Here is a 15,394-nt window from a genome sequence, read left to right as displayed (position 1 = left end):
TGTTTGCTTCAATGGCCTACGGCTGCAAATCAAACTCCTTGTTACAAATATGGTAGAACGATTACTTCAACTACCAAAGATGCATTTCTCGATAATCTGCCTGAATTGTCTAAAATATCTAGCATGAGTAAAAACGTTGACGATTTTGACACTACTATTGAAAATTTTAACTCTACTTTCTAGGAAATATTAGACACAGTTGCTCCTCTGCGTTTAAAGAAAATTAAAAATAGCAGCCCAACACCGTGGGATAATGAACACACTCGGACTCTAAAAAAAGCATCCCGTAAAATGGAGCGCAACTTTAAGAAAACGAATTTAGAGGTATTTCGTATAGCATGGAAGGATAGTACTCGAAATTACAGGAATGCCATAAAAACGTCTAGATCCGCCTACTTTTCAACACTAATAGAGGAAAACCATCACAACCCTAGGTTCTTATTTAACACCGTGGCTAAATTAACAAAAAATAAGTCGTCATCGACGTCAGATTCTGATTATCAGCATAACAGTGATGAATTTATGAACTACTTCACGAGTAAAATCCAAGATATAAGAGAAAAAATTATAACAATGCAACCTGTAGTGAAATCCGCTGAACAAACTAACTACAGCACCCCTAAGGAGAAATTGCAATTATTTTCTACAGTAGATCACGATGAACTGTCTAAAATCATTAGATCATCTAAATCAACAACATGCATGCTAGACCCTATACCTACAAAACTACTGAAAGAAATGCTCCCAGAAATTATAGATCCTCTTCTTAGTATTATTAACTCATCTCTGACATTAGGACATGTGCCTAAAGCATTTAAAGTGGCTGTTATAAGGCCTCTTTTAAAAAAAAAAAACTCGACCCTAAAGAACTAGGGAATTACAGGCCTATATCGAATTTACCTTTTATATCTAAAGTTCTGTAAAAAGTAGCTCAACTGTCAACTCAATTATGCTCCTTCCTCCAAAGGAATGACATTAATGATGAATTCCAGTCTGGATTTCGAGCATGTCACAGTACAGAGACTGCTTTGATCAGAGTTACAAATGATCTGCTTTTAGCGTCTGACCGTGGCTGTATTTCGTTATTGGTGCTGCTAGACCTCAGTGCTGCATTTGACACCATTGACCACAGCATACTTCTACATGGACTCGAAAATTACGTCGGCATTAACAGTATAGCATTGAAATGGTTTAAGTCTTATTTATCAGACCGTTTTCAATTTGTAGCAATAAACAATGAGGTGTCCCGCAAATCACAAGTCCAGTACGGTGTACCACAGGGCTCAGTCTTGGGACCCCTGCTCTTCGCATTATACATGCTACCTCTAGGAGATATAATAAAGCGACACGGAATTAGCTTTCACTGTTATGCTGATGATACTCAACTTTATATTTCCTCGATGCCTCATGAAACCCAGCAGTTTCATCGAATAAAGGATTGCATAGTTGACTTAAAAATGTGGATGAGTAACAATTTTTTACTACTAAACTCGGGCAAAACAGAAGTGTTACTTACTGGACCGAAAACTGCTATGCGTAACAACTAAGAATACTGCTTAACGATTGACGGATGCTCCATAAAATCCTCGTCATCAGCTAAGAATCTTGGCATTGTATTCGACAGTACTCTGTCATTTGAAAGCCATGTCGCCAACACCTGTAAAATTGCATTTTTCCATTTTAAGAATATATCTAAATTACGTCATATGTTATCACTGTCAGATGCAGAGAAATTAATTCATGCATTCATGACATCAAGACTAGATTACTGTAATGCACTTCTAGGTGGTTGCCCTGCGGGCCTATTACAAAAACTGCAACTGGTTCAAAACGCGGCAGCTCGAGTTCTCACATGTACAAAAAAGTATGAGCATATAACCCCGGTTCTGTCAACCTTGCACTGGTTACCTATAAAGCATCGCATTAACTTTAAGATCTTGCTTATTACCTATAAAGCCCTACATGGTCTAGCGCCGCAGTATTTGAATGAACTTCTATGGTATTACAGACCTCCACGTACATTACGCTCTAAGGGGTCCTGTCAGTTGGTAATACCTAGAATTTCAAAATCAAGTGCAGGTGGTAGATCCTTTTCTTATCTAGCGCCTAAACTTTGGAATATTCTTCCCTGCACGGTCCGGGAGGCAGACACACTGTCTGTTTAAATCTAGACTAAAGACTCATCTTTTTAATCTTGCATACACTACACCTCCATAATATTAATCCTCACAGGATTTAGGCTGCATTATTTAGATCAACCGGAACCAGGAACACATCCAACAACAAATGATGTACTTGTTGCATCAAAGAGTGCAGAACAGTACTCTACTCTCAGCCAGTCTTGTCTCTTTGTTCCAAGGTTACCGCAGGATGCAGTTCATGCCCAGACCTGATGGCAGAGCTGAGAATGGGAAGCGGTTACCTGACAAGAGCTAAGAGGATAGAGCTGGATAAAGGACGCGGCAACTTTGTTTTTCCTACAACATTTCAAATGCTATTAGATTGTTAATGATAATCTTAAATCCTTAATTTTTATATTTTTATTAAGCCTAGTTGTGCAAGCACTGTTGAGCTTGTGCAGAGGCAGCAGCTTTTGCCAGAGGGGAACTGGAATCCCCTGGTTGGGCCTGGGTTCCCCTGAGGTTTTTTTTTTCTCGATGGGAGTTTTGGGTTCCTCACCACCGTTTGCATATTGTTTTGCACTATCTGCCTGGCCGGGGGGCTGCTTTAGAATTCATACTTGTATTAAATGTGTCTCATGTACAGCTGCTTTGTAACAATGAAAATTGTAAAAAGCGCTATATAAATAAAGTTGAGTTGAGTTGAGTTGAAAAGCGCTATATAAATAAACTTGAATATAGATATATTTGGGTGAAACTACAATAATTTTTCATAACGTCGAGTTTCTGAAATGCTCTATGTACCATGACAACGCACAGTTAAGACGAAATAATAATAATACTAGCTATACTAGAAATAGTATATATACTAGAATTTCTATACTAGAAATATTAATAATAATTACTAGCGTATTATTATTATTATTTTTTTTAATTTTATTTCATTGATGAGCAAAAGCACAACATGCATGTTGTCACAATGGAGTTTTTATGATAAGAGTTGTCACTTGCCACTGACAAACATCCTGCTCCAGTCGTGGTGGAGTTTGTTGTGGATTAGCGTCTTCTTCCTCGTCAGACTCGGGCTCAAATTAGTGCGGTAAAATCGCTGCCATCTCTAACTACACATATTATATACATGACATCCAACCAAATGTAAACAGTAATCCTGTAATGATGGTAGTGGAGTTCCATTTGCGACAAATGATGAACGCGTTTGACCAATAACAACATACTAGACCATCTGACCAATCACATGAGATGACGTTAGCGGGTAGGCAGGGCCTAGACGGATGAATTGTGCAACGAATCATTTGAGAGTCAGTCAAGAATTAAGGTACGAATAACTGGCTATTATTACGACATTATAGTGTTTAAACACATTGTATGTACATAAACTTGATGTTGGACACAACATAAACCAAAGTAGGGCCTAAAAAAACGTATGCTAGGTACTCTTTAAGAATAAATTTGCCAGTAGTGACTCATTGCTACATGCGCGTGCATTTGTCTGCGTCCCTGTATGAGAACATACTCAGATGAACTCTATCTCTATAGCTGATGTGAGAATTTATTTCATAAGCATTTCACTGTTAGAGAAGAGACATCTTCAACCACAAACTCTTTGCGAAGACCCATCTAAATAAAAGTATGTTTTGCCTGTGCTACAAAACCTTAAACCTCTGTAGCACCAGTGCTATGTGCAAAAAAGTTAACATACAGCCCTGTGATTGTCAAGGCCCCGAAACAAACAATTAATTACTATAGAAAAGGCCAATGAAATTTGGCGAATGAAATTTGCATGGCGGCCTCCGTCCCTGGATGTCCGGTATAAAAGGAAGCCGGCGTGCAGCATTCATTTACCTTTTGTTCTTCACAGCCTTCGCTCATGACAACGAACAAAACAAACTCAACAAATTCTTCTTCTACCTTTGCGGATCTACGACGTACAGCAGCGGATCGTCCCAACCTGCAGCGACCTTCCCCTGGGCGTCTTGGCAGTACCGGAGGTGTTAGAGATAATTTCCAAAAAGGTCCTTTTCAGGACTGAGCATTCTCCAGCGCGGCATGTCCAGGTGTTCTCTTGGGTGTGATACTCTCATCGATGAGGGGGACGGACACGATAGCTGCGTCAAGTGTCTGGGCGTCCAGCACAATGAGGCAGTTTTCGTTGACACATCTTGCACGAACAGCGTTAGCAGCGTTAGTGATGTGGGGACCTCTGCAAACATAAACCCGCCAGCCAAGTGCTCAGGGGCCGCTAACGATCCAGGGGGGTCGAGCTCAGGAGGAAGCAGAAGTGATGTCAGCCATGCTAACACGGGGATACGTGGTTCCTAAGGTCGGAGAGCGGTGCTAACCGCGCCCACCCCAGATGCCATTTTTTTCCGGAGGTGCTTGAGGAGCTGTGTAAGACTTGGAGCGCTCCACTAACGGCCCGCTCCAGTCAATCCAGCTCCGGCTCAATCACTTGAGTGTCACTCGATGGTGGGGCAGCCAATGGCTACGTCGAGATCCCCCAGGTGGTACGTGCAGTTGCGGTAGCCCAGGACCCCTTCGACATCGGCTCCGGTTCCTGTGCCCCCACAGGCGGCACCCCGGAAGCGGAGGTCGAGGGGGGAAACCTCCACCCCATCAGCAACCTTCTCGCAAGAAGTGACACTTACCTGAAGAACCCAGGGAGAACAACATCGGGCCCGACCTTCACAGCCACGGCTCTGATCGGTCTGACCCTTTTCAGGGCCTGGCGCCCAACTTACACACTTTTTTCGTTCTCTCCGGGTGTACTTTGCAGCCGATTGCACACTCCACTGGACTGTGCCCGGCAACCCGACCTCACGCCCTGGCGTGGCTACTCTACAAAGTTTCGGGGCATCCTCTCTCCCTCTGTCAGAGGCAGGAACGCTTCCGTACTTCGGGTAGAGGTCACCACCCTTCTGACAAAACAGGCATCGAGTTCGTCCCTCAAGCCAAGATGTTCAGTGGGTTACAGCCCGCACTTCATCATTCCCAAGAAAGACGGCTGGTCGCGCCCCATAGGTCTGCGTACCCTGAACAAAGCACCTTCACAAGCTGCCACTCAGGATGCTCATGCAGAAGCGCATCCTGACATCCATCAGGTGTCAGGATTGGTTTCGTGGCAAACGAGCTGTTGTTAGTATTACAATTTATTTTGGTGTTATTTTATTTTGTGAAGTAGGAGTTCATTGTTAATAATTATCTTTAAGTCGTACTATTCAGGGCTCACAAAATTTCAAAATCCCTGGTAGGGAGACCCCAAAATGAATGAATAGCTAGCCCATATAATTTTTTATGTAGAAAACTGGATAGGACACCAACATTTTCAAAACACTTTATTCAACAAATGTATGTTGTATAGGGTGACCACCCGTCCCGCGTAGCGCGTGCGCGCACAGCGTTTGAAGCCCAATTCATGCGTCCCGCAAATTGAGGCCGTGTCACGCATAATCAATGCTTGCTCAAAAAAAAGTTGGTCGCTCTATATCCTCGAGCCCCAGGCAGCCAAACGAACATTACTTGACAGTTCAGCAAGCTACTGTTGCCACACCCACCCATCAGTTGAACTGCTGATTAGGTTGTTCCGTTGTTGTCATGACAGCGCGCGCACATGCACACACTGGGAACATAGTTGCCAAGTCCGCTTGTTTTTTTATCAAATCGCGTTAAAAAATCCTAAATTGCGGGTAGCGTTTTTTTGGGCTTATCTAAAAAATTATTTGTTGCTTGTTAGAAAAATGCTGCTCATCCGTGCCTTCGTGAAACCAGGCTCTGTATCCTTACATGATTGTGAGCAACATTTCACTATTCGTTATCTCCCAAACTAAAAAAACAAAAGCAACTATACTTTTTGAAAAGGTATAAATATTTATATAGATAATATTTATAGAAAATCAATCATGATTAAAACAGTAAAGCAGTATCTTGTATTTTTTATAATAATCTGTTTTTAGAGAATCTCTTTTAAGTTCATCCCATCTGTGTGTGTCTCCACAATATTATTAAAAAAAATACACATTGGGTGCCTTTTCATGAGCATACATCAGCAATTACAGATGTTTAGGGGAATAGGACATTATTAATATACAATGTAAGGTGGTATGTGCTAGAAATGTCCGAGGGGTGGGGGCACCGCCGCGCCATGCAATGTCCCACATTGTCCCTCAGAAACATACCCCTTGTCCCCCCTTGGGCTTATTAGCAGGTGGTCACCCTAATGTAGTATTGTCAAATATATGTTTTTGGTTTTTGTACTAACAACATGGTACATGAATAAATTTGAGAGATCTTCTTTCCCAAATATTTTAAGAAGAAAAGGTGAGGTGCTTGCAGCCCGAAGAAAAGTAAATACATCCAGTATATATTCTTTATATAATATACTGTATAAGTATATACAGTATATGTTTTTTTCTAAAGTCTGTATTTCCCGTTTTTTTATAATACAATAGTTTTATATTTGTTCTGTTATAATACTATGCTAGATACTGTAATGTTTTTAAACCTCACTGTAGTAATTAATAAAGTATTTATTTTCTACAGTTTGTAAATTTAATATAGTGCTGAATACTAGACTCTGTATTAGTGATGCAGATTCTTACTCAAGCTCTGCTCACTTATTTTCATTATGTCACTGGAAATGTTAGCATCACTGAACACTTTCACAAATTCTCTGCTAATACTTCTGCTTTTACTGGTATCAGACATACCCAGTTCCTCCTTATGTATCAAAATCGGTATGCTATTTTTTCTTTGCTTTCCCCCCATCTTTCTGATCCTGTGCCACACTTTACTAATTTCTATATCTGCGCCAATATTAGTACAAAAATCCCTCCAATGATTCCTGTTAGCCGTCCGAATAGTCCTTTGTAAGATTACCTGTCTTCTTTTATATTGAACAAACTCATCATAACAAAAATATCTTCTGACTCTTTTAAGTGCTTTATATCTCTCTGCAATTGCCTTGATACATTCCTCATTCCACGAAGGAACAATTTTTCTCATACTACATGTTCTCTTTTTCCTAAATACATCTTCAGCTGTGCTCCCAAGCACTTCACTGATCTTTAAATTTGAAGTGTCAATTTACTTTGTATCAATCTTTTCCATCATTTTGCTTAAACACATCTTCCTAAATAATTCCCAGTCTGCTGATTTAAAGTTCCACCTGGGTAATCTTTCCAAACCTGTTTTATTTACAGTTGAAAGAAAACGTATGTGAACCCTTTGGGCTTATTTGGATTTCTTCATAAATTGGTCATAAAATGTGTTCTGATCTTCATCTAAGTCACAACAATAGAGAAACACAGTCTGCTTAAACTAATACCGCACAAACATTATACGTTTTCATGTTTTTATTGAACACAACATGTAAACAATCATAGTGCAGGGTGGAAAAAGTATGTGAAACCCTAGGCTAATGACTTCTCCAAGAGCTAATTGGAGCCAGGAGTCAGCCAACCTGGGGTCCAATCAATGTGATGAGATTGGATGTGTTGATTAAAGCTGGCCTGTCCAATAAAAAACACACACCAGTTTTGAGTTTGCTGTTCTGAAGAAGCGTTGTCTGATGTGAACCATGCCTCGCACAAAAGAGCTCTCAGAAGACCTACCATCAAGAATTGTTGACTTGCATAAAGCTGGAAAGGGCTACAAAAGTATATCTAAAAGCCTTGATTTCCATGTGTCCACGGTAAGACAGATTGTCTACAAATGGAGAAAGTTCAGCACTGTTGCTACACTCCCTAGGCGTGGTCGTCCTGTAAAGATGACTGCAAGAGCACAGAACAGAATGCTCAATGAGGTGAAGAAGAATCTTAGAGTGTCAGCTAAACACTTACAGAAATCTCTGGCAAATGCTAACATTTTTGTTGACAAATCTACAATAAGGAAAACATTAAACAAGAATGGACTTCATGGGAGGACACCACGGAGGAAGCCACTGTTGTCCAAAAAAAAACATTGCAGCACGTTTGAAGTTTGCAAAAGAGCACCTGGATGTTCCACAGCACTACTGGCAAAACATTCTGTGGACAGATGAAACCAAAATTGAGTTGTTTGGAAAGAACACACAACGCTATGTGTGGAGAACAAAAGGCACAGCACACCAACATCAAAACCTCATCCCAACTGTGAAATATGGTGGAGGGGGCATCATGTTTGGGGCTGCTTTGCTGCCTCAGGCCCTGGACGGATTACTGTCATCGATGGAAAAATGAATTCCAAAGTTTATCAGAACATTTTGCAGGAAAACTTAAGACCATCTGTCCGCCAACTGAAGCTTAACAGAGGATGGACGATGCAACAGGACAACGACCCAAAGCATAGAAGTAAATCAACAACAGAATGGCTTCAACAGAAGAAAATACGCCTTCTGGAGTGGCCCAGTCAGAGTCCTGACCTCAACCCGATTGAGATGCTGTGGCATGACCTCAAGAGAGCGATTCACACCAGACATCCCAAGAATATTGCTGAACTGAAACACTTTTGTAAAGAGGAATGGTCCAGAATTTCTCCTGACTGTTGTGCAGGTCTGATCTGCAACTATAGGAAACGTTTGGTTGAGGTTATTACTGCCAAAGGAGGGTCAACCAGTTATTAAACCCAAAGGTTCACATACTTTTTCCACCCTGCACTATGAATGTTTACATGTTGTGTTCAATAAAAACATGAAAACGTATAATGTTTGTGCGGTATTAGTTTAAGCAGACTGTGTTTCTCTATTGTTGTGACTTAGATGAAGATCAGAACACATTTTATGACCAATTTATGAAGAAATTTATGAAGAAACATTTTCTTTCAACTGTATATGTATCCCAATTGTACTGACTTCATGGGAGGACACCACGGAGGAAGCCACTGTTGTCCAAAAAAAAACATTGCAGCACGTTTGAAGTTTGCAAAAGAGCACCTGGATGTTCCACAGCACTACTGGCAAAACATTCTGTGGACAGATGAAACCAAAATTGAGTTGTTTGGAAAGAACACACAACGCTATGTGTGGAGAACAAAAGGCACAGCACACCAACATCAAAACCTCATCCCAACTGTGAAATATGGTGGAGGGGGCATCATGTTTGGGGCTGCTTTGCTGCCTCAGGCCCTGGACGGATTACTGTCATCGATGGAAAAATGAATTCCAAAGTTTATCAGAACATTTTGCAGGAAAACTTAAGACCATCTGTCCGCCAACTGAAGCTTAACAGAGGATGGACGATGCAACAGGACAACGACCCAAAGCATAGAAGTAAATCAACAACAGAATGGCTTCAACAGAAGAAAATACGCCTTCTGGAGTGGCCCTCTTTTGTAAAGAGGAATGGTCCAGAATTTCTCCTGACTGTTGTGCAGGTCTGATCTGCAACTATAGGAAACGTTTGGTTGAGGTTATTACTGCCAAAGGAGGGTCAACCAGTTATTAAACCCAAAGGTTCACATACTTTTTCCACCCTGCACTATGAATGTTTACATGTTGTGTTCAATAAAAACATGAAAACGTATAATGTTTGTGCGGTATTAGTTTAAGCAGACTGTGTTTCTCTATTGTTGTGACTTAGATGAAGATCAGAACACATTTTATGACCAATTTATGAAGAAATCCAAGTAAGCCCAAAGGGTTCACATACATTTTCTTTCAACTGTATATGTATCCCAATTGTACTGCCGATTGAAAAATGGTCACTACCTAAAGTACTATCATTCATTACATTCCAATCGCACCTTCCAGCTAAAATTAAGAAACAATTGTCAAATCTAACATAGTGTAACTACCCTGAGATAGATCAATTCTTTTATAACTTCCATCATTGATACATAAGTAACCTGCCCAGTCCAACATATCTTCTATAATTAGTCCATTTTGATCTGTACATCCCCCATAATGTACTGTGTGCATTAAAATCACCACACCACTTTACTATTCTCATTTCCTCCAATCTTTACAAACATATCCTTTGTTAACCTTTTTTTAAATATCTCTGCTTGTAATAGTTGTATTTTACATATATATAATAATCTATATATATATGTATATATATATATATATATGTAAAAATAGCCTTGTTCGCCAGATTCTGAGATGGGCATACGTGAGATATTTTTAGAAATATAATTTTAGACCCAAATCATAATCAACAACAACAAAAGGCAATCGTTTTTAATCTCAAGTGTTATGAAGTGAAACGGATGATAGTTTCTGTTCAGTCCGCTTGTTTTATTGTGTTTAACTACAGCAGTCGTCAGTGTTTTTGTTTGACAATTGCAGCAGGTGTGTGTTAAAATATCAAATTGGAGACTGTATTCTGTTGATTGTGGCACTAAACAACACAACAAGATGATATTTTAAACTACTACTATGTAGTCGAATCTATGCGGGTTTGTATTGGCCGCCTGCAGTTTTCCCTTTGTTTTGCCTCCAGCTAATCAAAGATCCCACCCACCCCCAACACAGACTGTTCACACTCCTATCCTCAGGACGGAGGTACAGGAGAACAAATTTCAGGACTTCTAGATGAAGGAACTCATTCTTCCCCCCAGCTAACCGTCTTAAAGAGGTAGCTAGCTAGTGAACAAGATGGGATCTCAGGACGACCCCGAAGCTTTCCTCGAGCTGTTCGAGAGGTCCGCAGAGATTATGGGCTGGCCACTTGACATTTGGTATGCGAGGTTTATCCCCCTTGTTAACAGGGGAGGCCCAGCTGACCGTCCAGCAGCTGCCAGTTGTGAACCTCCTTGTCTACGGGGACCTCAAGAAGGCCATCCTCCAGCGGGTCGGCCAGAGCCCCGAACAACATCGGCAGCGGTTCCGCTCATTGGAGCTTGGGGACTTGTGGCCAACCCTTTGGGATGCCTGCTACAAGTGGCTGATGGCCGACGGAGGCGACGCCAAGAATATCATCGACAAGGCGTCACTGACTGAGGCCATCCAGTTGGCTGAGGACCAGACGGTGGTGTGCCGTGAGGTCGGCTGACTCCGACCATTTTTCTCTCTCTCTCCCTCTGTCTTCTCCCTCTCCCCCCAAATCTGTTCTCTTTCCCAGAACCCGGGAGACAGCCAGAGCTGCAAGGACCTTCTTCCCGGGACAGTATAACAGGGCTGCAGGCCCTCCCGTCCCTCCAGCCTCTCCTCACCAATCTTTTGGCCTACTTCCTGCCACTAGGGCCTCAGAGAAGCCAGGGCCGAACTGTAAGCGGTGTGGGGACCGCTGTCACGGGATGGAGGTCAGTACAGTGTTCCGGATCCCCGACGCCCCACAGGTTGCCCCCGATCCAGCCGGCATGTATCAGATACCAGTAAGTATAAAGGGGGATACCTATCAGGCCTTGGTGGATTTAGGGTTTTACCAAACCTTAATCCACCAACGACTGATTCAATCCGTGGCAGGGGATACGAGCCACATGGTTGGGGTACGGTTTCGTGCTCGGGGATGTGGTGAACTACCTCTTAGTATCGTTGCCAGTACATTTCCGGGAACAAAAGCATGCGCCTCTACTTGGACCGCACACAGAGCTTCAGGAGCTCTGACCAGCTCTTTGTCTGTTTGGGAGGACAGCAGAAGGGGAGAGCTGTCTCCAAACAAAGACTGGCGCACTGGATCATGGATGTCGTCACACGGCATACCGATCACAAGAGGCGCCTCTCTGGAAGAAATTTTAGAGCTGTGGACATCTGCTAATTCTGGGGACGAATTGGCCGAAGTTTTCTGTTTTATTGGGGCAATTTTGTGCGGATGTCTCATGGGGAAACCGAGGGCAACGGAAGGGGGCTGTCATGCAGGCGGGAGAAGCTGAGCCGGGACCACAGGGATCTGACTCAGGACAACGGAGTGCCGTAGAGAGACACCAGCTCTCTCACTGCGACGATTTTTCCCTTGAATAGTCTCACGATGAGTCGCTCAAACATGCGTTTGATCAGGTCCGTACCATCGACAGACAGCTTTTCCACCATGCACACCATCAGTTAATTAACACCCCATTAATTAATGTTACATGTTTGCACTTAGTGTCAAGAGTAAAGTGTGTCCCATCGGGTTAGAAACACTACATGCTCACTTGGGATCTTCACACTCACTAGAACACTTGGTTCAAAAACAGGAAATTATGTCATGAAAGTATTCAAGTATTCAAGTCTAAAGACCGCAAGTGGGGGTATTTGGACGCAGCCTATCTCTGTAATTATCCATCTTCAAGTGTATGCCGCGAGTCGCGTTTGGAGCGACGTCAACACACTCATCGAGTGATTGGCTAGAGTAGGAGCTGTCAATCTAGCACTATTCAATTCAATTCAAGTTTATTTTTATAGCGCTTTTCACAATGTGCATTGTTCCAAAGCAGCTTTACAGGGGCAAACAGAAAAAAAAGGTAAAGCACAGCACAGTGCATGGTGTTTATAGATTGACCAAGATCATTCTAAGAGATACTATCTAATTATTAAATAAATGAATGCACGCTCCCGAAGAGCAAGCAAACACTACCCTGCTGTGGCGAGGAACCCAAACCCCAATGATTGATTAATGGAGAAAAAAACCTTGGGAGAAACGAGCCTCAACCGGGAGGGCCAGATCCCCTCTGAAGTCTCATAGCTGCACTCAGTGACCCCGACCAAAGCCACAGAGTAAATATCCACAAGGAAGAGGGAGAGCCTACCATAGCACTAGTGGACCAATGCAGACTCTAAAGCCCGCCCTAATTACCATGAAACTCAAACTACAGCATTTGGGAAAGCAAGCACAGAACATGGAAAAACAAGCGAGGAAAAAATTACCTATGCATAGAAAAAATAAACATATGAGCAGAAAATATCAGAGAACACCATTTTTTTGTAAAACAACCAAGGAAAATATTATTCTTTGTGCGATTTGGACAACTTTGTCTTTATATCTTTGTGCAATAATGTAAAATGTGTTTAAAGTTCTGACTCGCGGTTTTATTTTTGATTTATGGTTATCCTCTTTTTAAATGGCCGCAGTACTTTTGGCGGATATTTTTTCCCATACACATGTGGTCGAACACACCTACTATAAAGGAGGCAGCATGGCACATGCGTTTACCTAACAAATGGCTGTATTGAGGAATTTATCTTCTATCTTGGATTTACCATTCCAGCATACCCAACAAGGACTTGGATTATCACTTTGAAATGTTTGTACAACGTTTGTACATTCTTCCTCCACACTCACTCAACATATGTCCACAGAATGTTGTGTTGTGTACTAACTGTATTGAGCATTGTCGTTCATCTTGTGTATGACGGTAAACTTCAGGTTGTTGAGATGTCTTGCAACATTGATCATCATTCCTGAGATGTTCTCTGGATCTGACGCTCCACACTGAACTCTGGAAGAACATTCAGGAGTCATTCTGACATTCTGCCCAGACTTTACATTCACAATCACAGCAAACACAACACAAACCTCTCCAGCGTGCTCTTCAAGTTCTGTTGAGACACAAACACATGATTGACATGATTGACATAATTGAAAATTAGCCTCATATATTGGAGTGAAGATTGAAGCACCTGTAGGAATGAAACATCTTCAGCTGTCATCTGCTCCTCTACACCTCTGATTGTGTGTGAAAGAGATGAAATGTCTCTATTGATCTTCTCAATCTTCTCCTTCATCTTCTGACTCTTCTGCTCCTCTTCCTCTCTCAATGCTCTTATTCTTGCTGATTCTTCATTATGTAGAAGCTGGTGAAGTTCCTCAAACTCTTCATGAATCTGCGTCTCTGTGCGACGACTCTGAATCTGAGAAACACAGAATGACTCAATCAGCTCTCCATCAATATATACGTTACAAAATAACATGATGATTCATTCAAACCTTTATATGTTCTGCTGTTTTATCCCAATTCTCTTTAAACTCCTCAAATATTCTCAGTTTCTCCTGTAAGGGTTTCAATGCAGCACTGAGTTTCTCCTGAAAGAAATCAACATGTTAACAATAAATCATGTCATATAGCAATGATATGCACTTACATCAACAGTTTGCTCATTTAAAAGTGAGAAAAGTTCATGTGTTATCGGTGTGACAATTCACATTTTGTCTTCAACTCCACAGCTGCTGTTACCGCTGATACATCAGTCAGACAGGAACAAGAAATCATGTTAGCGGAAGAGGTAACGTAATAAAGTTTTATAAATGTTGCGTTTGATGAAGTCATGTGTTTCATTAAATTAGACCCGAGTAATCGTCTTGGTTACGTTTGTAACCTCAGTTCCCTGATGGAGAGAACGAGACGTTGTGTCGAGCCGACAGATGGGGTTCGCCCTTGAGAACCAATCAACTCTGACTACTATAGAAGAGGGCAATAAAATTTGGCGGATGAAATTATCATGCCGGTCTCCGCCCCCGGAATTCCGGTATAAAAGAAAGACGGCGTGCAGCATTCCTTTGCCTTTTGTTCTGAAGAGCCTGAGAGCCTCTCACGACTACAGCAGATGACGATAAATGTTGTGGCATAAGAGACACAGGGAACTGAGGTTACAGTCGTAACCAAGACGTTCCGTTTCTGTCGGTCTCTCGACGTTGTGTCGAGCCGACAGATGAGGTTCCTATGGAAACGCCACAACGCTGTATCATGTCACAATCTCTAGCGAAGGGACGGCAGCAGGCCTGGAAGTGTCAGCTCGATGCTTTCGCGTGACTGTAACCTTCCAGTGTGGTGGTCGGGGGGTCCCAGTGCTTTCTTGGAGAAAGATGGGTACAGCCCTGACCGGTAACCTTTCACGGACGGAGGCCTTAGCTCTCTACTGGCCGGAGGCCACCCGGATCGGGTTTACTCCGGGTGAGCGCGACTTCCTTAATTAGGGATGCGCTGCAGAGGCCACTTCCTACCCGGAGGGAGGAATATAGTGGATATAGATATGGTCTCACCCTTGGGGGAGATCGCATGGAACGTGCGGACTGAGTAGTTAACCGCAAAGTGTAGGTCCACCTGGGGAAGGTCATGAGTTACCAGGAGTGGGAACCAACTCATGAGGATATATCAAAAGGAACAGCCCTCGGAGGGGGTGTTACAAACGTCCGGTAGCACTAGGTCAGGTTAGAGCTGTCTGCTTGTCCCGGCATTAGGGAGAAGGCTGCTCTGCCCAGCCAACCTCTAGGGGATAATTGCTTAGTGATGGATGGAATGCCTGTTCTCAACCAGTGGTTGGGTAAGAAGGGAGGTGGATAGGATACCTGTTCTTAGCCATGTGGTAGGGTAAGAAGAGAGGTAGATAACACACTGACCGGTGCTTTCGCAGGCATACGCCCCGT

The 15,394-nt window shown here is 42.4% G+C and overlaps 1 protein-coding gene across 1 annotated transcript in view; it reads right to left on the bottom strand.

The window, feature by feature from the left end:
- LOC130407538 (E3 ubiquitin-protein ligase TRIM35-like) overlaps positions 1–15,085 on the bottom strand; it is a 28,300-nt gene extending 13,215 nt beyond the window's left edge. The window contains exons 1-4 of the mRNA XM_056730526.1: positions 15,011–15,085; positions 13,958–14,053; positions 13,547–13,881; positions 13,351–13,469 (exon numbers count right to left, since the gene is read on the bottom strand). Of these exons, the coding sequence (XP_056586504.1) occupies positions 13,351–13,469; positions 13,547–13,881; positions 13,958–14,053; positions 15,011–15,085 (625 nt within the window). The remainder of the gene's footprint in view (positions 1–13,350; positions 13,470–13,546; positions 13,882–13,957; positions 14,054–15,010) is intronic.
- Positions 15,086–15,394: the final 309 nt, after the last annotated feature.

Source organism: Triplophysa dalaica, chromosome 19 (genome assembly GCF_015846415.1).
Source record: "Triplophysa dalaica isolate WHDGS20190420 chromosome 19, ASM1584641v1, whole genome shotgun sequence".
Taxonomy (NCBI): Eukaryota; Metazoa; Chordata; class Actinopteri; order Cypriniformes; family Nemacheilidae; genus Triplophysa; species Triplophysa dalaica.
Note: the sequence above shows the minus strand (reverse complement) of the source record. Positions and strands in the feature narration are given on the sequence as shown.